Source organism: Lonchura striata, chromosome 28, assembly GCF_050655825.1.
Source record: "Lonchura striata isolate lonStrDom1 chromosome 28, ASM5065582v1, whole genome shotgun sequence".
NCBI classification, from domain to species: Eukaryota; Metazoa; Chordata; class Aves; order Passeriformes; family Estrildidae; genus Lonchura; species Lonchura striata.
In genome coordinates, this window is record NC_140730.1 from 1,431,607 (window position 1) to 1,457,283 (window position 25,677).

The 25,677-nt window shown below is 46.6% G+C and overlaps 1 protein-coding gene across 9 annotated transcripts in view; it reads right to left on the bottom strand.

Annotated features, from left to right (window-relative positions):
- The window catches only part of CRTC1 (CREB regulated transcription coactivator 1), a 57,788-nt gene that overhangs the window by 23,171 nt on the left and 8,940 nt on the right, over window positions 1-25,677 (bottom strand). For 5 of the 9 annotated variants that reach the window (XR_014950250.1, XM_077788860.2, XM_077788863.2 and 2 more), the window contains exons 2-9: window positions 14,750-14,866; window positions 13,342-13,389; window positions 10,535-10,672; window positions 8,110-8,171; window positions 7,250-7,344; window positions 4,915-5,000; window positions 4,490-4,533; window positions 2,890-3,113 (exon numbers count right to left, since the gene is read on the bottom strand). Coding sequence is in view for 8 of the 9 variants with exons in the window: in XM_077788860.2 (XP_077644986.2) it covers window positions 2,890-3,113; window positions 4,490-4,533; window positions 4,915-5,000; window positions 7,250-7,344; window positions 8,110-8,171; window positions 10,535-10,672; window positions 13,342-13,389; window positions 14,750-14,866 (814 nt within the window). In the remaining variant the exon portion in view is untranslated. The remainder of the gene's footprint in view (window positions 1-2,889; window positions 3,114-4,489; window positions 4,534-4,914; window positions 5,001-7,249; window positions 7,345-8,109; window positions 8,172-10,534; window positions 10,673-13,341; window positions 13,390-14,749; window positions 14,867-25,677) is intronic. The other 4 variants (XM_085562186.1, XM_077788862.2, XM_077788861.2 and 1 more) reach the window with 1 other exon arrangement.

Here is a 25,677-nt window from a genome sequence, read left to right on the forward strand (position 1 = left end):
AAGGATGCTGAAAGTCCCCAAATGTTGAAATCCTTTAAATGGTTAAATTCTCTTTTCCTTCCCCAGCTCACCTGCTCGGTCATTTCCTCCTCCCAACCCAGGAGAAGTGGGAAAGGGAATCCTGCCCAGCACAGGAAATATATTTGTATTTTTGGATACAACTCCTCATTTCTATTCTAGGAATCAACAGACTTGCAACTGTCACTGATAATTAACAAAAAACCCAAAAAACAAAACCTCTTCATCATTATCATTGAAATTACTTTAAAAAGATCAATTAATAATTAAAATATTAATGAAGAATTGACTTCAAAAGGATCCTCACATGAAAAAAAATTGCTGTTTTAAAGGAACGGAAACAAAAGAGCTTCTGGAAATATTCCCATAAAACACGGGATGGTGGGGCTCAGCACAGGGAATGCCAAGTGATGAAAAACATTAAAAAACTAAATTATTTTAAAGAACCATAAAAAAGACCCCAAAACCAATGCCAAAAAAGCATCAAGAACACAAGATAAAGGTCCTGTAACTAAACACAAACTCCTCATTTTTTTGTCCATATAATACAGAGCAGCAGTGAAGCCAAATTCCCTCTGGGAAATAATTCCCCAAATCCCACAATTTTAGGGCAGGTGGCTCCTGGAGATATTCCCATGCCACAAGGGATGCTGGGGTTCAGCACGAGGAACTCCAAGTGACCAAAACATTAAAAAATCAAATTTTTTTTTTAAAAAAAACCATAAAAAAGACCCAAAACTAAACCCCCAAAAAGCAGATTTGGGCATCAAGAACACAAGCTGAAGGTCCTGTGGGTAAACACAAACTCCCCGTGCTTGCACCCCCTGGCAGCCGGGGGCTCACGGCGCTGGCAGAGCCGATGCCCGGCTGGGTCAGGTTGGCAGCCGGGCTCCCGGCAGTACCCTGGCAGTCCTGGCACTCCTGGCAATACCCTGGCAATACCCTGGCACTCCCTGGCAGTACCCTGGCAGTCCTGGCAGTACCCTGGCAGTACCCTGGCATTCCTGGCAGTCCCCTGGCACTCCTGGCACTCCCGGCAGTACCCTGTCAGTCCCCTGGCACACCTGGCAGTACCCTGTCAGTACCCTGTCAGTACCCTGTCACTCCTGGCACTCCTGGCCGTACCCTGGCAGTCCCTGGCAATACCCTGGCACTCCCGGCAGTACCCTGGGCATTACCCTGGCACTTCTGGCAATACCCTGTCAGTACCCTGGCAGTCCTGGCAGTCCTGTCAGTCCCCTGGCACTCCTGGCACTCCCGGCAGTACCCTGTCAGTCCCCTGGCACTCCTGTCAGTCCCCTGGCACTCCTGGCAGTACCCTGGCACTCCTGGCAGTACCCTGGCAATACCCTGGCACTCCTGGCAGTCCCCTGGCACTCCTGGCAGTCCCCTGGCACTCCTGGAAATACCCTGGCACTCCTGGCAGTACCCTGGCATTCCTGGCAGTCCCCTGGCACTCCTGGCACTCCCGGCAGTACCCTGTCAGTCCCCTGGCAATACCCTGGCACTCCTGTCAGTCCCCTGGCACTCATGGCAGTCCTGGCAGTACCCTGGCACTCCTGGCACTCCTGTCAGTCCCCTGGCACTCCTGTCAGTCCCCTGGCACTCCTGGCAGTACCCTGGCACTCCCGGCAGCACCCTGTCAGTCCCCTGGCACTCCTGGCAATACCCTGTCAGTACCCTGGCACTCCTGGCAGTACCCTGGCACTCCTGGCACTCCTGTCAGTCCCCTGGCACTCCTGGCACTCCCGGCAGCACCCTGTCAGTCCCCTGGCACTCCCGGCAGTACCCTGTCAGTCCCCTGGCACTCCTGGCAGTACTCTGGCACTCCTGTCAGTCCCCTGGCACTCCTGGCAGTACCCTGTCAGTCCCCTGGCACTCCCGGCAGTACCCTGGCACTCCTGTCAGTACCCTGGCACTCCTGGCAGTCCCCTGGCACTCCTGGCACTCCTGGCAGTCCCCTGGCACTCCCGGCACTCCCGGCAGCACCCTGTCAGCCCCACAGCCTCACCGGCGCTGGCGGAGCCGATGCCCAGCTGGGTCAGGTTGGCAGCCAGGCTCCTGGCAGTACCCTGGCAGTCCTGGGACTCCTGGCAGTCCCCTGGCACTCCTGGTACTCCCGGCAGTACCCTGTCAGTCCCCTGGCACTCCTAGCAGTACTCTGGCACTCCTGGCAGTACCCTGGCACTCCTGTCAGTCCCCTGGCACTCCTGGCAGTACCCTGTCAGTCCCCTGGCACTCCTGTCAGTCCCCTGGCACTCCTGGCACTCCCGGCAGTACCCTGTCAGTCCCCTGGCACTCCCGGCAATACCCTGTCAGTCCCCTGGCACTCCTGGCAGTACTCTGGCACTCCTGTCAGTCCCCTGGCACTCATGGCAGTCCTGTCAGTCCCCTGGCAGTACCCTGTCAGCACCCTGGCACTCCTGTCAGTCCCCTGGCACTCATGGCAGTCCTGGCAGTCCCCTGGCACTCCTGGCACTCCTGTCAGTCCCCTGGCACTCCTGGCACTCCCGGCAGCACCCTGTCAGTCCCCTGGCACTCCTGGCAGTACCCTGGCACTCCTGGCACTCCTGGCACTCCTGGCACTCCTGTCAGTCCCCTGGCACTCCCGGCAGTACCCTGGCACTCCTGTCAGTCCCCTGGCACTCCCGGCAGTACCCTGGCACTCCTGGCAGTACCCTGTCAGTACCCTGGCACTCCTGGCACTCCCGGCAGCACCCTGTCAGTCCCCTGGCACTCCTGGCAATACCCTGTCAGTCCCCTGGCACTCCTGGCACTCCCGGCAGTACCCTGTCAGTCCCCTGGCACTCCTGGCAGTCCCCTGGCACTCCCGGCACTCCCGGCAGCACCCTGTCAGCCCCACAGCCTCACCGGCGCTGGCGGAGCCGATGCCCAGCTGGGTCAGGTTGGCAGCCAGGCTGCCCGCGCTGCCCGAGCTGCTGAGGGCAGGGAAGGGCGCCTCCTCGGGGTCCAGCGGCGTGGGCAGCGGCGAGGGGAAGTGGATGTTGCTGAGGTCGGGCAGCGAGCCGCCCGTGCTGTGCGCGGCGGGCACCAGCGCCGCCGTGCCAGCCTCCTGCTCGGCCGACGGGAAAATGCTGCGGGGACACAAACAGCCAGTGCGGGTAAAAGAGAGGCTTTTAGCAAGGTGTTTCTTTTTTAAAAAATTCCGCATTAAATTGGAATTTTATTAGGGTTCGTTGGAATTGTTGTTGAAAATTTTATCCGAGTTTTTTAGGATTTCAATTAATATTTTATTCACATTTTTTTATTTTAATTTTATTAAGAGTCGTTAAAATTTTTTTGAAAATTTTATTCAAGTTTTTTAGGATTTCAATTAATATTTTATTCACATTTTTTAATTTTAATTTTATTAAGAGTCGTTAAAATTTTTTTGAAAATTTTATTTGCTTTTTAAGATTTCAATTAGAATTTTATTCACATGTTTTAATTCTAGTTTTATTAAAAGTCGTTAAAATCTTAATTTTAAAAATTTTATTCAAATTTTTAAAATTAAAATTTCATTAAAATTTTGAAATTTTAAATTAAAATTAAGATTCTTTAAAATTTTTATTAAAATCGTTTAAAATTTAAATTAAAATTTTATTAATACTTTAAATTTTTTATTAAAATTTTATTCAATTTTTTAAACTTTAAATTAAAATTTTATTAATACTTTAAAATTTGTATTAAAATTTTACTCAATTTTTAAAACTTTAAATTAAAATTTTATTAAGATTCTTTAAAACTTTTACAAAAATTTTATTAAGATTCTTGAATTATTAAGATTTTTCTTAAATTTTTATAAACATTTTTTAAGTATTTTGACATTTTTATTAGAATTTTATTAAGATTGTTAAAGTTTTTTATTAAGGTTCTTTAAATTTTTACTCTTACTCAAATTGTATTAAGATTTTTTTAAGTTTTTATTAAAATTTTAACACGATTTTAAAAGATTTTTATTCAAATTAATTAAATGCATTTAACCGGAAAATTTCATTTGGAAGATATTTTTCACCTTTTTAAAACGCATTTATCAGGAAACATTCATTAAGATGAGGTTTTGAGGGTTTTAAATGTATTTATCAAGAAAATTTAATTAAGAAAGCTTTTTAAGCTCTTGGAAATGTTTTTAACAAGGAATCCCATAAAGGAGATATTTTTGACTTTTTAAAATGCATTGAACAAAGAATTCCATAAAGAATCTATTTTTATAAATATTTTTCTAAAGTTTTTTTTGTAAGACTATATTTTTATGTACGATTTTTTATATTTTTCACATATTTTATAATTTTTTTTCTATTTTAACATATTTTAATACCTTTTTTTATATTGATATTTTTATTTCTGGTCCTTAGAGGGTCTTGTTGTGTACCCAGAACCTTCCCAGAAAATTCCAAAGCAAGAGGAAATTCCATCCCTGGTTTTTCTTAGAGATTTTGGTGATTTTAAATTAAAATTGCTGAGGACTCACTTGATTCCTGGAACTTCACAGGATTTAGGTCTCGACGACCCAGCCTGAAATAAAAAAAGAAATATTTCAAAATAAAGATGCTGCTGGAGGATATTGCCTCAGGGATATTTCAATTTATCCATTTAATTTCAGCATTTCCATGTCAAATCTGGCAGCCCTTAGAAGATATTTATTATTTTTATCTCTTAAAAGATATTTATCTTTTTTATTTTTGCTTTATTGACCCAACAAATTTGAAATTTCAGGAGTTTCCTCTCATACAAGCAAGGCTGTGTTCACACCCTTCTGCTCTAATGTTTATTTTTTTTTTGTTTAAACACATCATTTCATCTCCAGCCTCACGTATGTTATTAATTAATCATTAATTTATCTGAAATCTGTCCGGAAAAATAACATTTCCAGCCTTTGAAATGTGCAATTCCCACCTTTTTAGTGTCCCAGCCTTGCTTCGAGAGGTTTTTGTCTGCATCAGAGGTGGTTTCTTCCATTCCAGGGACAGTCAGCAATAAAACTAAATAAAAAATAAAAGATTAATCATCAAAATAAATTTAGAATAATTTTAAAAAATTAATAAAAATAATCAAAATCATTAAAATAATCAATAATCTTCAGCTCCTTGGAAGTTGAACCTATGGGAAAATCTTACAAAGTTTCAATTCACAAGGAATTCTATAAAGAATATATTTTTGAGCTTTTGAAAATGTATTTAACAAGGAATTCCATAAAGAATATATTTTTTAGCTTTTAAAAATGTATTTAACAAGGAATTCCATACAAATGTATTTTTGAGCTTTATAAAAATGTATTTAACAAGGGAATTCCATACAAAAGGTATTTTTGAACTTTATAAAATGTATTTAACAAGGAATTCCATACAAAAGGTATTTCTGAGCTTTTTAAAATGTATTTAATTTAAAAAATTCATGAAGAAAAACTTCTAAACTTTTTGAAATGTTTTTAATAAGGAATTCCATAAAGGAGATATTTTTGAGCTTTTAAAATTGTATTTAACACGGAATTCCGTAAAGAATATATTTTTGATATTTTAAAAATGTTTTTAACACTAATATTTCATTAAGAAGTTTTTTTTAATGCTTTTTAAAATGTTTTTTAACCAGGAATTCCATAAAGAAGATATTTTGATGTTTTTATTTCTGGCCCTCAGAGGGTCTTGTTTTGTACCTAGATCCTTCCCAGAAAATTCCAAAGCAAAGGAAATTCCATCCTTGCTGAGGATTTGCCCGATTCCTGGAATTCCGCAGGATTTCGGTGTTTGCTGGGTGCGTGTGGAAGGATGAAATTCGGGAATCTGCTTTAGGATCGGGGCGTTTGAGGGCTGGGAAAGGCCTTTGGGATGAGCAATTCCCGATTTTCCTGAGCTGGAGCTGGAGCAGGGCCCAGCAGAGGGCACCAGAACTGAGGGTGCCAGAGCTGCTCCAGCCTGGAATTCTTCTGGGATCCTTTGGAATTGTTCTGGAATCCAGCCTGGAACTGTCCTGGGATCCAGCCTGGAATTCTTCTGGGATCCTCTGGAATTGTCCTGGGATCCTCTGGAATTGTTCTGGGATCCTTTGGAATGGTTCTGGGATCCTTTGCAATTGTTCTGGGATACTTTGGAATTGTTCTGGAATCCAGCCTGGAATTCTTCTGGGATCCAGCCTGGAATTGTTCTGGGGTCCTCTGGAATTGTTCTGGGATACCTTGGAACTGTTTTGGGATACCTTGGAATTGTTCTGGGATCCTTTGGAATTGCTCTGGGATTCTCTGGAATTGTTCTGGAATCCAGCCTGGAACTGTCCTGGGATCCAGCCTGGAATTCTTCTGGGATCCTTTGGAATTCTGGGATCCTCTGGAATTGTTCTGGAATCCTCTGGAACTGTCCTGGGATCCAGCCTGGAATTATTCTGGGATCCTCTGGAATTGTTCTGGGATACTTTGGAATTGTTCTGGAATCCAGCCTGGAATTCTTCTGGGATCCAGCCTGGAATTGTTCTGGGGTCCTCTGGAATTGTTCTGGGATACCTTGGAACTGTTTTGGGATACCTTGGAATTGTTCTGGGATCCTTTGGAATTGCTCTGGGATTCTCTGGAATTGTTCTGGAATCCAGCCTGGAACTGTCCTGGGATCCAGCCTGGAATTCTTCTGGGATCCTTTGGAATTCTGGGATCTTCTGGAATTGTTCTTGAATCCTCTGGAACTGTCCTGGGATCCAGCCTGGAATCGTTCTGGGATGCTTTGGAATGGTTCTGGGATCCTCTGGAATTGTTTTGGGACCCTTTGGAATTGTTGTGGGATCCTCTGGAATTTTCCTGGGATCTTCTGGAATTGTCCTGGGATCCTTTGGAATTGTTCTGGGATCCTCTGGAATTTGCCTCCTCCCTGGGGATCCCCCAGGCATAAATCGGAGGTGAAGCCTCTGCTCCTTCCCTGTGTGTCCCTGACTGGGATTTTGGGAATTCCTGCTGCTCCAGGAGCTCCAGGAGAGCTCAGAACTCGGCACCGGAGTCCCAGGGCAGGAATGACAAATTCCGGGGCTCAGGAAAAACCTCTCCCTTCGTTTTGTGGCATTTCTCCCTGGATTTCAGCACCCAGGAGGGTGAATGTGACCCAAGTGCTGTGCCACAGGAAGTGCCAGCACTCCTGAATTTTATAAAAACCCCCCAAAAAAATATGGTTTGGAGCCCAAACCATTCTTATAAAATCTTATCATTCTTATAAAATTCTTATAAATCTTTTTATCTTTTTCTTTTTCTGCTCACCTCTTTTCTGCTGCATGTCCTGCGACCCTCCTGAAAAGGATTCCTGCTGAGCTGGAGTCATGGTGCTCTGGTGCAAGGCAGAATCAGAGTTTGTCCTGAGAGAAAGCAAAACCCACAATATTTTTATTGTCAGCTTCACTCAATAAAAGAATTTTCCTCTCAGATAAAAGCAACAACTCGGTAAAACCTCAATATTGTGTATTAAAACCCAAAACTCTCTATATGGCAGCAACCAAGCAGAATTTCCTTGTGAAACAATCAATTTGCAGAACAATTAGTTCAAGTTTGAAGAGCGATTGTTTCAATAATGGGATTGAGAGGAACACAGGATAAATTGGTTGTCCTTGTTAGAGCAGAGTTTTATCTGCTTTGTTCAGATTAAACAAGATCAAATAATGCCAGTTTAAGCTGTTTAGCCATACTTTGGTTATTGTGGTGGTTAAAACAAACATTCCTGGATGGGAGGAGGAAAAGGAATGGTTCAGGATGTTGTGGAGATGGGAATTTCCATGGGCAGCACAACTCAGGATGAAGTTTGTGAGTGTGGCCACCCTCAAAGTGTAACTCCGTGTTCCTTCCCTCTGGAACATGCCCAGCCCAGTTTCTGCACCCAGAGAAACATCCAAGTTTTGGGCTGTGCCTGGGAACACTGGATTTTTACAGCTTTTTGAGGATTTTTACAGATTAAGGATTTACCTTTCCAAAGGTACCATGACATCAAAGTATCCCTTGCAGCCACCTGGATTTTAAAGCTCATCTAACAGGAGCGGTGCTGAACTGCAAGCTGAGTTGGTGACTTTGGAAAGGCAGAGCTGCAAGCTGCTGCAGGCTCAGAGAACAGCCCCGGGAGTGGCACCCACCTCCTCCAGCTCGTGTCCGACGGCGGTGACAGGTACACCGTGCCATAGGGGCAGCTGTCCACGTGGGCCAGGGTTAAGGCAGCAACACTTCCCACTCCAGCAGGACTTCTCTTCCCAAGAATAATTCCAATTATCCCGTCAGAACCACTCAACTCACAGATTCTCTACGGGGAACTGTAAAAGGATCTCAACCCAAAGTGTTATTTGGATTGTTGGGATGTCTGAGCAGTAAAAAATCTTCCTGCCTTTTCCATGGATTTAAGTGCTGGTGCCTCCGCCCTCCTGTCACACACCCCCTCCAGCCCCAGCTGATTTTAAACCTGTCAGAAAGGCTCGGCTCATCCCCATCCAAATGGCAACAGCCCGAACCAGCCTGTGCTGGAATGCACCAGGAGCTGCAAAGGAGAACCCCGGGCTGGGCTTGCTCAGCTCTGAGGGAAACTCCATTTCCCCAGGACAGCCCTGACCTTTCCAGGAATCCTGGAATGGTTTGGGTTGCAATGAGAGGACACAGAGCTGACAGGGTGCACCCAATCCCACTGTCCTTGTCACCCTCAAATGTCCCCAGACCAGCTCTGAGGACACCACTTGGCACTGCTGTGCACTGGGACACTGAGCTGTGACCAGAACATCCACCCAGTCAATTCCTGACCCACTGCTCCACCCTTCAAGCCCAGTTTAGGCACTGGATATTCCGTGGGACAGAGCCAAATGCCTCACACGAGCCCAGCTGAGGATGGCAGCAGCCCCATCAGAGAAAGCCACCAAACTCACAGGGCACCTGTGCCCTGCGTGAGCCCTGCTGGGTGCCCCGATCCCGCAGCTGCACGTGGGTCATGCCCACGGGAGGCTGAGCAAAGCTGAGCCCTGACTTTACAAACAGCAGCTGTTTTGGGAACACATCATGGATTGGGAAAAGCAGGGACATGGAGCTGGGGAAAACAGGGAAATGGAGCTGGGAAAAGCAGGGACATGGAGCTGGGAAAAGCAGGGACATGGAGATGGGAAAAGGAGGGACATGGAGCTGGGAAAAGCAGGGAAATGGAGCTGGGAAAAACAGGGAAATGGAGCTGGGAAAAGCAGGGAAATGGAGCTGGGAAAAGGAGGGACATGGAACTGGGAAAAGCAGGGAAATGGAGCTGGGAAAAGGAGGGACGTGGAACTGGGAAAAGCAGGGATATGGATTGGGAAAAGCAGGGACGTGGAGCTGGGAAAAGCAGGGACATGGACTGGGAAAAGGAGGGACATGGAGCTGGGAAAAGCAGGGAAATGGAGCTGGGAAAAGCGGGGACATGGAGATGGGAAAAGGAGGGACATGGACTGGGAAAAGCAGGGAAATGGAGCTGGGAAAAGCGGGGACATGGACTGGGAAAAGCAGGGAAATGGAGCTGGGAAAAGCGGGGACATGGAGCTGGGAAAAGCAGGGAAATGGAGCTGGGAAGTGACTGTGCTGCTGGGGGAGAGGGAGGAGAAGGGACCTGTGGTGGTGAGGCACCCATGGGGAGCAGAGGGGAGGGATGCTGGTGGTGTGGCACCCCCAGAGTGCAGAGGGGAGGGATGTTGGTGGTGAGGCACCCCCAGAGTGCAGAGGGGAGGGATGCTGGTGGTGAGGCACCCTCAGGGAGCAGAGGGGAGGGATGCTGGTGGTGTGGCACCCCCAAAATGCAGAGGGGAGGGACACTGGTGGTGTGGCACCCCCAGAGTGCAGAGGGGAGGGATGCTGGTGGTGAGGCACCCTCAGGGAGCAGAAGGGAGGGACGCTGGTGGTGAGGCACCCCCAGAGTGCAGAGGGGAGGGACGCTGGTGGTGAGGCACCCCCAGAGTGCAGAGGGGAGGGATGTTGGTGGTGTGGCACCCCCAGAGTGCAGAGGGGAGGGATGTTGGTGGTGTGGCACCCCCAGAGTGCAGAGGGGAGGGATGCTGGTGGTGAGGCACCCCCAGAATGCAGAGGGGAGGGATGTTGGTGGTGAGGCACCCCCAGAATGCAGAAGGGAGGGATGCTGGTGGTGAGGCACCCCCAGAATGCAGAGGGGAGGGATGTTGGTGGTGAGGCACCCCCAGAGTGCAGAGGGGAGGGATGCTGGTGGTGTGGCACCCCCAGAATGCAGAGGGGAGGGATGCTGGTGGTGAGGCACCCTCAGGGAGCAGAAGGGAGGGATGCTGGTGGTGTGGCACCCCCAGAATGCAGAGGGGAGGGATGCTGGTGGTGAGGCACCCTCAGGGAGCAGAAGGGAGGGATGCTGGTGGTGTGGCACCCCCAGAGTGCAGAGGGGAGGGACGCTGGTGGTGAGGCACCCCCAGAGTGCAGAGGGGAGGGATGCTGGTGGTGAGGCACCCTCAGGGAGCAGAAGGGAGGGACGCTGGTGGTGAGGCACCCCCAGAGTGCAGAGGGGAGGGATGCTGGCTGCCCTGCTCCCAAGGATATCTGCCGGCCGTGCTTGTCCACGGAGAGCGGGCGGCGGTGGGGCGAGCCCAGGCGGTTCCGCTCCCGGTACACTCTGTCCACCAGCCCGTGGTGCCGCGTGGTCCTGCTCGTGTCCAGCGCCGACGACTGGAACGGGGTCTGGGAGAGACACAGGGGTTAGACAGGGAAACAGCCCCAGCCTGCCCAGAGCCTCCTCCTCCTCCTCCTCCTCCTCCTTCTCGTGTGCCAGGCTGGCTCGCTCCAAGGAATCACTCGAAACAAGAGGTGCTCTTTGCGTGGTTTTGTTTTTCCTCCGACAGCTTTTTTTGGGAAAGCTGCCTCCTCCAGAGGGGCCATGCTGGAGCTGCCTCACAGCCAGGCAGCCCTGGTGCCCCGGGCTGAGGTGGCAGGAGTGCCAGCCGCTGCCACATGCCCTTGGTGCAGCATGCAGGGTGCACGGGAGGAACATGCCGACATCCAGAGCCCAGGCCAGGGCAGGGGATGCAGGGAGGAGCTGCACGCTGAGCTCAGCATTCCCCAGGCCACGCTGCCTGCTCCCAGGCTGCCTCTCACCCCTCCTTGCAGCAGATTTATTTGAAGGGGACACTGAGAGAATGAAAAGAAAAAGAAAAGCAGTTTCCTTCCTCCTCTGTCGGATGGTTTTGAAGTGATTTTCAGCTCCTTCAGTGACCTGAGGTGGGACGATCCCACCTGGACTCTTATCTCACCGACATCCTGAGCAGATGAGCTCAGGAGGATGGCAGGGGAAGGACAGGGAAGATGAATTCCCAGGCTAAACTGGAAAACTTTCACATTTTCCACAGCCCTTCCCAGGCTGTACCGGGGGGACAAAGGAAGTACCGAGGGGTCAATCTCTGCTCGTACTCCACCAGCAATTTATGGGTCTCCAGGGAGAAAAATCCTCCCCAGCCCTGCACTCGCTGCCAATGTGAACAGCTTTGCTGAGTCCCTCAACACCATCTGTTTGGAAATCCAAAATTTCCTCCTCCATTCAGGTGCTGCACGTGGCAAATGCACTGTCCTGTCTGCCAAGCCCTGAAACCATCTGGCTTCCACATTCATCCCTTTTTTCTTCTTTTTTTTTTGCTCTTCTTTTTTTTTCCAAGTGTCAGCTTTGGCTGTTGAAAAGATTATTTCTATAAAGCTTTGCATTTATTTTGAAAGACTTTGTTTGTATGAACTTTTTAAAGAGTCTTTCTACTATTTTAAACTCTTTTCTCTTCAGCAAACATTGGGCTCCTCACCCTCTCTGCACACACAGGCTGTGTTAACAGAGCTGCAGAGGGGCTGTAGTGTTTATTTTCTCATTTCAGGGCCAACATTTTATATGCAGCAGAATATTTAAGGCAACAGGGGACTAGAAAGGAGCACAGTGACTTTTTACAGGACTTCAAATCATGAGGTTTGTTCTTCACTTCCTCACTTGGCTGAGAAATCTCAAACAGAATCTCAATTTTAAGGGTTTTAAATTCAAACACGGTGCTTTAATCTCTGCTGCGAGCCCTGAGCAACAATCCCCACACACAAGTGGGAATATTCATCATTCCAAAGTGACAAAAGGTCTCAAACTCCTCCTTTTTTCTGTTGTTACAACCCAAAAGGCAGCAAAATTTGCAAATACGTGCTTGGAAGGTCAACAGGAAAAGCAATTTCCTATGTCAGTGGTGTCAGCACAGCGCTGCTAAAAAAGGAGCAGCCAGTCCTGAGCACAGGGCTCACCTGGAATTTAAAGGGAGGCCAAAGCATAAAATTATAAAGACAAAAAGTTCCATGTAAAAACAGCTATTTCTTAGGATTTTACCTTTTATTGGCGTGATTTCCTTGTTAAAAACACCATCAAAATCTCATTTGAGTGCAGCAGCGGCACAAATAAACACAGAATGTGTCCCAGATCAGGGCTACAGTTTATGGAAAGAGGGATTTTGGGACAGTGCTGTTCCCTGCCTTTCCAGGAACCCAGATCCCAAAAGAATCCTGAATTTAGGGGAACAGAAAACACCTGAGGAAATGGGTATCACCTCCAACGGGTCTGGCTTCTCTCAGCAACCTTCCTACAAAATTTATTTAGGGCCAAACAGCAGGGCAATGTTCCTGGATTAAAATTCCCCATCTCTGCAAGGCAGCAGATATTTAACTCTAGGGAAAAAAAATGGATTAAAAGCAATTAATAGATATGAGCATTGATTGTATTTGGGGAAAATTAAGAACTAAAAGAGTTTCACTCCCCTGAAAAACATTCAAGGATTTGAGAGCAGGCCCAAAACCCCCCAAACCATGAAAAAAGCAGCTCAATACAGACAGGAAGGAAAAAGCTCAGCGCTCTCCAAGCGTCCTTTTAGGATTTCTTGGGAAATAAACCCAGGAGAGGTGGATGAGGGGGAAGGAGGAGTGGTACCTACTGCTGGTTGGTATTTTGGTGCCTCCTGGTGCCAAGCAGGATTTGGGAATTCATTCTGCCCTTCCCCATGGATTTAAACATGCAGGCTGAGTGCACATGCTCAGAGATCGCTGAAACCACAGGCCAAGACGGAATAATCCACCAGCTGCACCGAAGAAACCCCCCAAAAAAACCAGAATAACCACATGACAGCAAGTCCAGGGAGTCTGCACAGGAATTATTTGCATGTTCCAGACTGGGATGCACGGCAAAACCTGGATTTGTGTGGCAGCCCTGCAGTCCTGTGGAGCTGGGGGTGAACCAAATAAATCCTGTGTGCAGCACAGCGGGTGTGCAGAAATACGTATCCACCTGGGCAAACAGGACCAGTCCTAAATACGTATTTGCACAAACCTAAAAACTTGTTTACCAAAGAGACAGGAACTGCTCCAAAGGCTTCAGCCAGAGCTCCGTTGTGCTGCAAATCAAAGAAGCAGAAGATGCTCAGACACCAACGCTCTCAGCAGGCACAACCACCCAGGCTCTGCCTTCACACCACCCCAGAGCCGTGCTTGGGAAAACCTGGGAAGATTTTCCCCCCTGCTACAAACACATGGGGTTGTTTTGTTGCTCGTCACCATTTGTTATCTGGAACAACATCAATTTGGGGTTTTTTTTTAGAGTGTGTGTGGAAAAAAATACAGCAAACCCCAGGGTTTAAGGATAGTTTGTTTCTGTCTCCTCCTCCAGTCATTCATAAATTTTTTGAATATTCACTTTTCAGCAGTCAGGATTAAAACAGTCCAGGTAAAAAACACCAGTGATGGCCATCAAGCATAGAAATACTGAAATATTATTGTTTAAAAGGAATTTTTAATCCCCCTAACAAAAAGCTGAAGAGAAAAGCTTGAACAGAGCAGACATTGTGGAGTAGCACTGGGGACTTCAATCCGCTACAAACCTCTGCTCTGGATTCCACAGGGAATAAAAGATCAAAATAGACTTTTGCCTCTCCTGTGGCACAAAATTCAAGGCTTTAACCTGCCCAAATTCAGCTGTCTGCACCTATTTCAAGAAGCAGTTAGAGGAGGTCAGCAAGAGTTTCTCCATCTTTATTAAACAGCCTTCATCAGAAAACCACAAACTGCAAAATTTCCTTCCCACCACATCCTCGTGAGCTCAACCGTAACTCTGACTGCTCAAAGAAGGAAAACTGATGCAGAAATGTTCATTATTTTGGCCACTCTAAATCAACTAAATGTGCAAATCGGGAGTCCACAAAGGATCCACCAACTAATCCTGTCCTTGGACAACATCCCCTGTCCAAACATGCTTCACACAGCAAAATATTCACCTGAAATTCTGATTTTCTGTTTAAGGTGCATCGTCCCTGGAGTCACAAAACCCAGCCAGGACATTCTTACATTTCATTTCCAGCCAGCCCAAAAAAAAGTGATTATTCTGATACCACTTTGTGTCCCACTGCTCTTCTCCTCTCCCAAAATTCCTCCCACAGAACATGCACATCGATTCCTCCACCCCCCAGCCCCAACATCATCTTTATTTCCTCCCATTTTGCTTTGCATTTACAGCACTTTGCCAGATTTCATCAGGAATGGCATCTCTCAGAGTATTCCTGACCCCCAAAGCCTCACAACCAGGGACAGGAGAATTAAAATCTACCACAATCAACATCAAAAACACCCACACATCCCAACCCCACCCCAAGTTTTTAAATCAGGGTGCTGCCTCCTGAACCAGCAGCTGCCTGGGAGGGCACAGCAGCTTCCAAGCCCAGAATTCATCAGCAAATCCAAGGAAAAAGCCTCTGAACTCACCTGGAAGGGGAGATCCATGGCACTGTTCCCAATCTGGTTCACATTTGGCAATGACCCCCCATAGTACTGGCCACGGCTCTGCCCCAGTTGCAAATATTGGGTTTTCTGCAGCTGTAGCTGAAAGAAAAGAAGGAAGAAAATACAATTTCAACTCTTACAAGCAGCACAAGTTGACACTGTGATCGCTGAGAATGGAAAGCATTAAAAGGCATCAATCCAACTTTCACAAAGGAGGGTCGACCTTCCCCAGCAGGAAAAGCCCTGGAGAAAGGACAGGGAGAGATTTCCAAGGAAAAGGCAAAGCCAAGTTTTCAAACAAAGGACTGAGAGGTTCTCACAGAAAACCCCTTCAGCCAAGGAATAACCAAAGCACCACCAGGAATTCCCCGTGGGCCAGGTGCACACGGGTGGTCTGCAGAGCTGCCCTGAATTCCAGGCATCACTGCCCAGGAAAATATTCCAGGTGTCTGCCCAGAGCTGGAGACATTGCTGGGATGCTGAGGGGTGCTCAGGGATGTTCAGGGGTGCTCAGGAATGTTCAGGGGTGCTCAGGGTGCTCAGGGATGTTCAGGGTGCTCAGAGGAGCTCAGGGGTGCTCAGGGCTGTTATGGGGTGCTCAGATGAGATATGGGGTGCTCAGGTTGTTCAGGGGTGTCCAGGAATTCCCAGGGATGTTCACGGGAGCTCAGAGATGTTCAGGGGTGCTCAGAGGAGCTCAGGGGTGCTCAGGGCTGTTATGGGGTGCTAAGAGGAGATATGGGGTGCTCAGGGATGCTCAGGTTGTTCAGGGGTGTCCGGGAGTTCTCAGGGATGTTCAGGGGTGCTCAGGGTGTTCAGGGATGTTCAGGGGTGCTCAGGGCTGTTATGGGGTGCTCAGAGGAGCTCAGGGCTGTTATGGGGTGCTCAGAGGAACTCAGGGGTGCTCAGGGCTGTTATGGGGTGCTCAGAGGAGCTCAGGGCTGTTATGGGGTGCTCAGAGGAGCTCAGGGGTGCTCAGGGCTGTTATGGGGTGCTCAGAGGAGCTCAGGGCTGTTATGGGGTGCTCAGAGGAGCTCAGGGGTGCTCAGGGCTGTTATGGGGTGCTCAGAGGAGCTCAGGGGTGCTCAGGGCTGTTATGGGGTGCTCAGAGGAACTCAGGGGTGCTCAGGGCTGTTATGGGGTGCTCAGAGGAGCTCAGGGCTGTTATGGGGTGCTCAGAGGAACTCAGGGGTGCTCAGGGCTGTTGTGGGGTGCTCAGGGTTGTTGTGGGGTGCTCAGAGGAGCTCAGGGGTGCTCAGGAGTGCTCAAGGATGTTCAAGCATGTCCAGGGTTGCTCCAGGTGCCCACCCCACACTGCCAGCACCCAGGCAGGGTTGCAGAGAAAAGGCCCAGCCTGTTTACTCCAGGCCAACACCTTGGGGAGTATCCATGGAGGATCACAGAGTATCCATGGAGGATCACAGAATTCCAGAACAATGTGGGTTGGAAAAGTGACCTTAAGGATCATCTCACCCCAGCCCTGCCACGGGCAGGGACCCCTCCCACCATCCCAGGGACCCAGGGGCAGCCACGGCTGCTCTGGGAATTCCATCCCAGGGCCTCCCACCCTCCCAGGGAGGAATTTTATATTGGAACAGTCCCTGAGTACAAGCTCACCCTGAGGACAGCTCACGCACTTTCCTGACATTCAAACAATTCCTAGAAAACTCAAAGACTCTCCATGCAGAGAATTTCCCCCAGAAGGCAGCAATTTCCAACTGCACAGAATCTCTGGGCTTGAGCTGAGGGACCAAAGTAATCCCTGACTTAGGAGTGACTCTGGAGATGAAACCTCCCCATGGAATGCCAGGATCAGGAAAACAGCTCCAAGGTCCTGTCCAGCCTTTGCCAGGATGCTCCAAAACCTCAGAGCATAGGGCAAGACACCTCCCACAAAGTGGTTGAGGGCAGATAAACCCCTCAGCCTGAAGATTTGTAAAATATTCCCAGTTTTCCCTATCAAATGCCTCAGAAAGGTGCCATGTGAGGAGCAGGAAAGGCCCCTTTGCTTTTCTTGTGCAATATTTTGCCACGCAATTCCTGAAGCAAGACATGAAATTAGAGAAACCCTGTGTTAGTATCACTTAATGAGTCACAGCCCCTCCAACTCAGAGCACAAAAAGCACAATAACAGAACTAGCTGTGCTTTTTCCCTGGCCCCTGCATATGTTTTTGTTGTTAAAAAAATAGGAAAAAAAAAAAAAAAAAAAAAAAGCCTTTTTTGGGATTTGGGCCAAACATTGAAGTAACTATTTCAACAGGTGTTGGTTTCCTTTCAAGAACCTCCAAAAGGCACCCAGGGAGGAGGGGGTGGCTTTGTGTTTCTTTTAGGATTTTGGGTTTTTCTCAGGATATTCCCACCTCAAAGCAGCACAGTCCAGGGAGGTCAGGAGCATTTATCTTTGTGCTGCACTTGCATGGAAATGAGGCGAACCCAGAGCTGGGGAAGCGGGCTGCTCGGTGATTTGAGCAGGATGGAGGCTGCTGGAGCTGCGTGCCAGAAAGGAGAGCAGCGACTGCTGCAGCCCATCAACAACTGCCACTCCCAATCTGGGGGATCAAGTGGAAGCAGAGCAGGATTTGTGTCCTGAGCGCCTCCAGCTCCGCCTTTGGAGCTGGAAGAAAACGCTGGTTGAATGTGAGGAGCTGGAAGGAAACTTCGTTTGAATCTGAGGAGATGGAAGAAAACTTTGGTTGAATGTTAGCAGCTCGAAGGAAACTTAGTTTGAATCTTAGGAGCTGGAAGAAAACTTAGTTCGAATCTTAGGAGCTGGAAGAAAACTTCGTTTGAATCTTAGCAGCTTGGAGAAAACTTTGTTTGAATCTTAGCAGCTTGGAGGAAATTTAGTTTGAATCTTAGGAGCTGGAAGAAAATTTTGTTTGAATCTTAGCAGCTTGAAGGAAACTTTGTTTGAATCTTAGAGCTGGAAGGAAACTTTGGTTGAATGTTAGCAGCTTGAAAGAAACTTTGGTTGAATCTTAGGAGCTTGGAGAAAACTTTGGTTGAATCTTAGGAGCTTGGAGAAAACTTTGTTTGAATCTTAGGAGCTTGAAAGAAACTTAGTTTGAATCTTAGGAGCTTGGAGAAAACTGGTTGAATCTTAGGAGCTTGAAGAAAACTTTGTTTGAATCTTAGGAGCTGGAAGGAAATTTAGTTTGAATCTTAGCAGCTTGAAGGAAATTTAGTTTGAATCTTAGGAACTGGAAGGAAACTTTGGTTGAATCTTAGGAACTGGAAGGAAACTTTGGTTGAATGTTAGCAGCTTGAAAGAAACTTTGTCTGAATCTTAGGAGCTTGGAGAAAACTTTGTTTGAATCTTAGGAGCTTGGAGAAAACTTAGTTTGAATCTTAGGAGCTTGAGGAAAACTTTGTTTGAATCTTAGGAGCTTGCTGTCACTCCAGCAGAAATCAGGAGTGAAATCAGCTCCAGTTTTTCCCTTCTCTGCAAACAAAAAAAAAAGCTGCAAATTTCTCTCAGATACCTCAGTGGGAAGCAGCATCAAAATCCAGAATAAAGTTTAGGAAGGGACCTTAAATATTATTTAATTCCACTATGCCAGGGTGCTCCAGCAGGCCTTGGACACTTGCAGGGATGGGAAATCCACAATTTCTCTGGGCACTCTGTGCCAGGGCCTCCCCACCCCTCAGGAAAACAGATGCTGGGACCAAAATGAAAATTCATTTTCCTCTCCATCCACCCTGCGAGGAGGAGCAGGTACATGGCACAACTGGGGATGAGGATTTGAGAGAGGGGTTTGAACTGAAAAGAAAATAACAAAAAGGAACAGCCTTTTCTTAACAGAAAAATTCCAATTACTCTGAAAACGTTAACAAGTCCCAGGGCAGCCCCAGGGTTATCTCCTGGGGCTGGATTCAATTAGTGCCATTTGCATTCTGGATGAATTAGACAGGGGAGGATGATAAGGAATTACTGAGTGCTCACCAGATTTATTAATTTCGTGAACACCAGAATTTCTGGTGGCTCTACACCGCAGCTTTTCCATTTCTCTGTGGTGTGGCCAAGAGCAGCTCCCTGACAGCTGAAAATATTGCAAAATATCCCAGCTCCTTCCCAAGGAAGCTTTTGGTAAGGAAGCAGCTTTTGCTCGTTAAACCACTTCATTTCTGCTTGGTTTTCTTGTTCTTTTCTTCTTGTGCGTTTTTTCTTATTCTGAAGAAATGCTCCCCAAACACCAGGTCCAGATGGAATCTGTAATTTTCCTTCCACCAGCCTTTCTCTTATTCTACTTAACTTTAAATCCTCTTTTTTTTTTTCTTTAAAATCCAATTTAATCATGAAAAATCACATAATTGATGTGAACATTAATATAAAATACATCAATTTTTTCATTTGGGTTACCATTTGCTGGACACACAGCTGTGTTTGTACGGAGAGATTAAAGTTCTACAATTAAAAAAATAATAAATAAAGACAGAAACAAAACCCTAAATACAAATCCAGTTTTTTTCTATAGATTTTCTAATATGCTGATAGGAATTAAATGAAGCATTTATTAAGAATGCAATACTTCAAGTTGCTGAAATTCTTCCCTGAAAAATTCGGAGTAAATTACAAATTTGTGCGCAGAACCCACTGGGAAGTTTGGCAGTTTTGGCTTTGTCAATCAACCCAAATCCACAGTAAAGGTTTTTCTAAAAATGCCTTTTTTAACAGACAAAATGTGGACTGCCAGCACGATAATAAAAGGGTGGAGTGTCCGTTTGATAAAACCCCAGATATCTGATGACTACAGGAAGCAAAGATTTGGTGATAACAGCTTTTGCACTGCCTTGCAGTTTCCACGTCGAGCTTTCTTATAATTTCATTTTTTACCCTTAAAAAAAACCCTTCTCCTTTAGCACCTCCAGCCTAATAAGCAGCAAAACCGGCGCAGATTAAAATTAGAAAAGAATTATTAAAGCTTAATTAGGATTTAGTGGGAGTTTTAGAGGCTGCATGACTGGGAAATCCCGTTGTGCCAAGCTGGGTTTGCTTGGACAGGGATGAATTTCCCAGGAATTCTCACCTGGAGCAGCCAGCCCTGCTGCAGGATTTGGGATTTGGGATGTCAGGAATTTGTCAGAGGGGAAGCAGGAGAAAAAGAGGCTCCCCAAAATCCTGGGTTTAAACAGCAAATCAAACAAACCCATCCCAGGGGAGTGGCGCCTTCAAAGGGAGATTCCTCCCCATTCATTGATAAGAAAAGCAAATAAAAGTTCAAAAAGAAAGAGACCTTAACAGCATTTAATGATTGGGGGTTAGATTTAGTGGCAGCCACCAGCTACAAATCACATTAATCCTTTAATTATTTCTAAGGTGCCAAAAACCCTCCAAACACCCAGACTTTGGCTTCTCAAGGGAACCTGTTTCTGTTAACAGTCCAAAATTCACATTCAAATTTGAATTTTAAAAACTCAACGCTTGCTGACTCAAATTATTAGTAAAATTTGAGTGGCAATGAATAAACATTGAAAATAAAAATGAATGAACATTGAAATAACTGCTGGTTTGTGAGCCCACCCTCCCTGAAAACTGCCCGGGGTTTCTTTAATGCAGTGAGGAAAGAATCAGAAATGAGTAAGAGAAAATCCTGGTAAACCAAGGAAAAAGGAATTTCTGTGTTGGCCACACTTTTGTTAATTCCAGACGGTGCCTCTCCACATCCCCGAGCTGAAAATTCAAATCAATAATGAGCAGACACAAAGTTCTGAGCACAGAACAAGTTCCAGGGGGAGAGGAGTTGGTTTTAGATCCCAAACTGGTCCCATCCCAGGGATTCTCCTGGGAAATGGGAATAATCCCAGCAGGGGGAGTTGGGATTTTTTGTTCTGCAACTCCTCACAGTCCCTCCCTGCAGGTTTAATTCTCCCATCAGCAACTCAAAGTTTGAGTGGAGCTCCAAGCCTGGAGCAATCCAGGGAAATTGGGGATAAATGAAGATATTCCAAATATTCCAGCCACCAGCACCTCTGGATCCCACCTAGGGAGTGAGGATAAATGAATTAAAATATCCTGCTGCTCCCAGAGGAGATGAATGAAGGCTGGGAAGACTTTTGGACTTTTTAGTCTCTATAATGCTTTTAAAGCTTGGGTGAATACTGCTTGTTTTTATAATTTTATCATGTTTTGGATAATTTATTGCAAATAATTACAAATACTTCCATTATTTACATGTTACTGCTATAAATTCATTCACGCTGTTATCAAATATTCAATAGGTGGCTGAAGAGATAGATTTGCAAGTTTAGCTTTTTATTCTAATTTCCCATGTAATTAAAAAATAATATTATGAGCTGTAGTAACAGCAATATTTGCACCTCAGCAGGCAGCTGTAATGTGTCAATAATGGAGTTTATCTTCAATGCCCTGATAAACAAGGGGGAATAAATCTTATGGTGCAAAGCCACATGTTTGAAATTGTCTTTCAGAGAAAGGAAAAGGTGTGATAACAGCAAACCACAGCTCAAAATCTGTGATAAAACACCCTGATCCTCTAGGAAAGGGCTTGAGCCAGAGGGAGATAAAAGATATCCGCAGCTCCAGCTGCTGTCAGCTGGGAGATAAAAAAGGGGCTCTGAAACCCCAGCAGTGCCCCAAGGAGCCCCTGCAGCTGCTGGAAACCTCTCCAGAATTTGGGCAGAACTGCAAATTCCGTGCCCTGACAGAGGAGCAGGAGGTGATGGAGTGGGTTCGTGACAACCTGAGCACCCTCAGGATTCTCACCCTCTGGATGTGGGGCTCAAAGCAGGCTGGGTTTGGGAATAATGCACATTTCAGGGTCCCGGAGGAGGAGGGAAGGGGAGGCAGAGCAGCTCCCGGGCTCTGCCCAGCCCCGGGGGCAGGATGAGGAGCAGGGCAGCCCTGCCTCTCCCTGCCCGGGCTGTCACACTCGGCAAGAGGCAGATTTCCAAAGTCACCCATTTCCTGCGCTCTCCAGCCCTGCTCCAAGAGCAGCAGAGCTCCAAAGGCGCAGCTGTTCCTCCCGGGAAGGAGGGGAGAGGAAATGAAGGCTGAAGTTGAGAGGAAAGGGATAATCCACAGCGAGAGCAGCTGCTCTGCCTGCCTCGCCTGGGACCTCAGAGATTCCAGCAGCAGCTTGGAACAAAATGTTTTGCAACGGGTTTGGGGGGGGTGTGTTTTGAATTTCCAGGGTGTTTTTAGTTGTCATGAAAGTGAAGATTTGAAGGCTGGCTCCGGACAGGAGTGAGGACAAGCCCAGGGAAAGTTTCCCTTGTTGCCTGTGCCAATCCTTGCAGGGCTCCCGAGGATCCCGGTGTCCTGGAGCGATGGATTTTGCAGGGAATGGGACAAGCAAAGCCAAAACAGGAAGCCAAATGTCTACGGAGAAACAAAGTGAAAATTAACCCGAAAAACTGCAGACATATGGGATGAACTGGATGTGACCCCCCGGCTCGTGGAACTGCTACATCATTGTTTACTCCTCCAGCACCACAAGTGTCACTGCAGCCACTTCTGAGGATTTGTTCCATTATCCCATCGCCCTGTCAGGACACAAACACGGCTCTGGGGCCAAGCAAACGCAGCCAGGAAGAACAAAAATGCAGGAAAAGGCCAGAAAAAAAAGCATTTTTGTTCGTTTTTTAGTTGGTTTTTTTTTTTTTTAAAGGGAAGGAAGCTGTTGTAATATCTTGGAATTTAGCAGCCACAAAAGAGCAGCAGTTTTGTTGCTGCCACCGAGACACTTCCCAAGCAACTCCTTGCTCAGAGCTGAGCTGAGAGCACCAGGCCAGCCTTGATTTTCAGGGATTTTAATTTTCCACCACTAAAACACCCACATCTTCTCCAAAACTTCAAAAATTAACAACTAAACATGAGGTGACACCTCCAAGGACCAGGAGCAAAGGGAGAGCAAAATCCTCCTCTTCCATCTCCTGGAATGAAACAGGAGCTCCATGGAAAAATAAACTGGGATTCAGAAAAAGGTGTTTTCATCATGAGAGTAATAAAAACTGCCAGGCACAGGGAAGGGCACAGAGAGACAGCTGACCTGAGACTTTGTAAATCTGATTATTTTTGAAGTTACCTGATAGCACTGCTTCAATCCTGCACTTCCAGTGGCTTCCCAGGAAAATCCTGAGGGCTCAAAGGCTGCAACACCTGCAGGAGGCCCCTGCACTGCTGAAAAACCTCTCCAGAATTAATGCAGAACTGCAAATTCTGTGCTCTGACAGAGGAGCAGGAGGTGATGGTCACCTCCAGTCTGTGATATCCTGAGCAAGGCATTCCCACCCTCTGGATTTGGAACTCAAACCACTCATTTTTGCAGGCTGCATCTCCAGGAAGCAGAGAATTGGGAGGCAAGGATCCCTTCTTCTTTGTTATCATCAAACTTTGGGCACTTGGGTGACTTCTGGAGAGCAGGAGACAAAGCAAACCCAAAAAAACAACCCCAAAAAGGAACCCCAAAAAGGAGAGACAGCCCTACCCCACACAGCTGAGGTGCAACACAGCACTCACTATAAAACAACCTAAAATAAATTTCTCACAGAAAAGTCTGACTTAAAGGGACCCATTAGAGTTAACTTAAAATAAATTTGTTGCAGACTACACTGAGTTAGAAGGGACCCATTAGGATCAACCTAAAGTAAATTTATGACAGAAATGGCTGAGTTAGAAGGGACCCATCAGGATCAAGCTAAACTGAATTTCTAACAGAACAGGCTGAGTTAGAAGGGACCCATCAGGATCCAGCTAAACTGAATTTATCACAAAAAGGGCTGAGTTAGAAGGGACCCATCAGGATCAAGCTAAACTGAATTTCTCACAGAACAGGCTGAGTTAGAAGGGACCCATCAGGATCCAGCTAAACTGAATTTCTCACAGAACAGGCTGAGTTAGAAAGTATCCCATCAGGATCAAGATAAACTGAATTTATCACAGAAAGGGATGAGTTAGAAGGGACCCATCAGGATCCAGCTAAACTGAATTTATCACAGAACAGGCTGAGTTAGAAAGGATCCCATTAGGATCAAGATAAACTGAATTTCTAACAGAACAGGCTGAGTTAGAAGGGACCCATCAGGATCCAGCTAAACTGAATTTATCACAAAAAGGGCTGAGTTAGAAGGGACCCATCAGGATCAAGATAAACTGAATTTCTCACAGAACAGGCTGAGTTAGAAAGGATCCCATCAGGATCAAGATAAACTGAATTTATCACAGAAAGGGATGAGTTAGAAGGGACCCATCAGGATCCAGCTAAACTGAATTTATCACAGAACAGGCTGAGTTAGAAAGGATCCCATTAGGATCAAGCTAAACTGAATTTATCACAGAACAGGCTGAGTTAGAAGGGACCCATCAGGATCAAGATAAACTGAATTTCTCACAGAACAGGCTGAGTTAGAAGGGATCCATCAGGATCAAGATAAACTGAATTTCTCACAGAACAGGCTGAGTTAGCAGGGACCCATCAGGATCCAGCCCAACTCTTGGCCACGCTCAGGACACGCCAAGAATCCCAACTCAGAACTGCAATCCAAAGAACCCTTTGCTAAGAGCATTCCAGCCCAGCAGATTCCATTCACGAGAGCTGAGCTGTTATTGATCAGCAGAGCAGGAATCAGCTCAGATTCCATTCACAAGAGCTGAGCTGTTATTGATCAGCAGAGCAGGAATCAGCTGAGCCCTGGCCAAGCCCCAGCGCTGCACTTGGAGCACTCCAGGAGAGCCAATTATTACTCATGAGTTCATGTTTTCTTCACCTTCCTGTTGAAGAGATTATTTAAGACCTCAAATCACTTAACTGGATTGTTTTGTCCTCTTATGAGTCATCTCCAAATTCCAAGGCCCCATTAGATTCTCCTTCAGGAGCTGCAAGCAGCTCCCCAGCTCGCCTGAGCCATAAAACCGTGAGGAAACGGGGCTGTAAAAATCACCCGGGCTCGCAGCTCTCCCCCAGCTGCCTCCTCCAATTCCTGTCAGTGCAAAGATCTCACACCCCAACACTATTTACAACCCCCAAAATCCACAGCACACTCTAATCTTTTTTTTTTTTTTAAAGAAATAAGAAAAAGACGATTTTTTTTTTTTTTTCACAAGAAAAATCAATTTTCTCTTGTGAACCCAAAGAAAACAAACCAGAAAGAGGAGAGGACAGGGGAGGTAATTTAATGCTGTGTTTATTTTTTATTCCTTATTTCTGGTTTGTTTCTTTTCTAATCTCTGAACAGTAAAAACAGAGAAAAACTGCATTTTTCCCCCCAAAACGAATGAATATGAATCATTGGGTGGCCGAGGGCAAAGAATCGTTAAGAACGCACCTTGCAGGATTTAAATAAATAAACAAAGCCATAATAATAAAGCATTAAACTTAATGCAAAGGCTGCGACTCGGTGTTTAAAAGCACTTTTGCTATTTCTGGTGAACAAAGGTTTACTGTTTAAAACTTCACAGTCACAACTGAGCAGCAAAAACAGGATACAGCAAACTGGAGCCTTAAAATAGTGACTATTCTTCCGAGTTGTGCTCTATCGCCGGGCAGGGAGCCAAGCAAAGCTACAACAGGCACCCAACCTGATTTGAGAGCTTTGGAAATGAAAAAGCCAAACCTGATTTGAGAGCTCTGAAAATGAAAAACAAACCCCAGCCCCTGGCAGCTCGGAGTGGCACCTCCTTCCCCGCCAGGCTTCCAGCGTGGATGCTGCTGGTAACTCAGCAGAGCAGAGGAGAGGCTCCTGCTGGAAGCTTCTTTATTATTTTATTATTATTGATATGCAGAAGGGAAAGAATTCTTTTTGGTTCTATTTAGATGGAGCTCGACACTCGGAAAATGTTATTTTTGTGAGTGTTATTAGGTAACAATGAATTGTGCAGAGAATTGGGAGGCGAGGATCACTTTTCTTTGTTATCGTCAAACTTTGGGCACTTGGGTGACAAAGGAGAGCA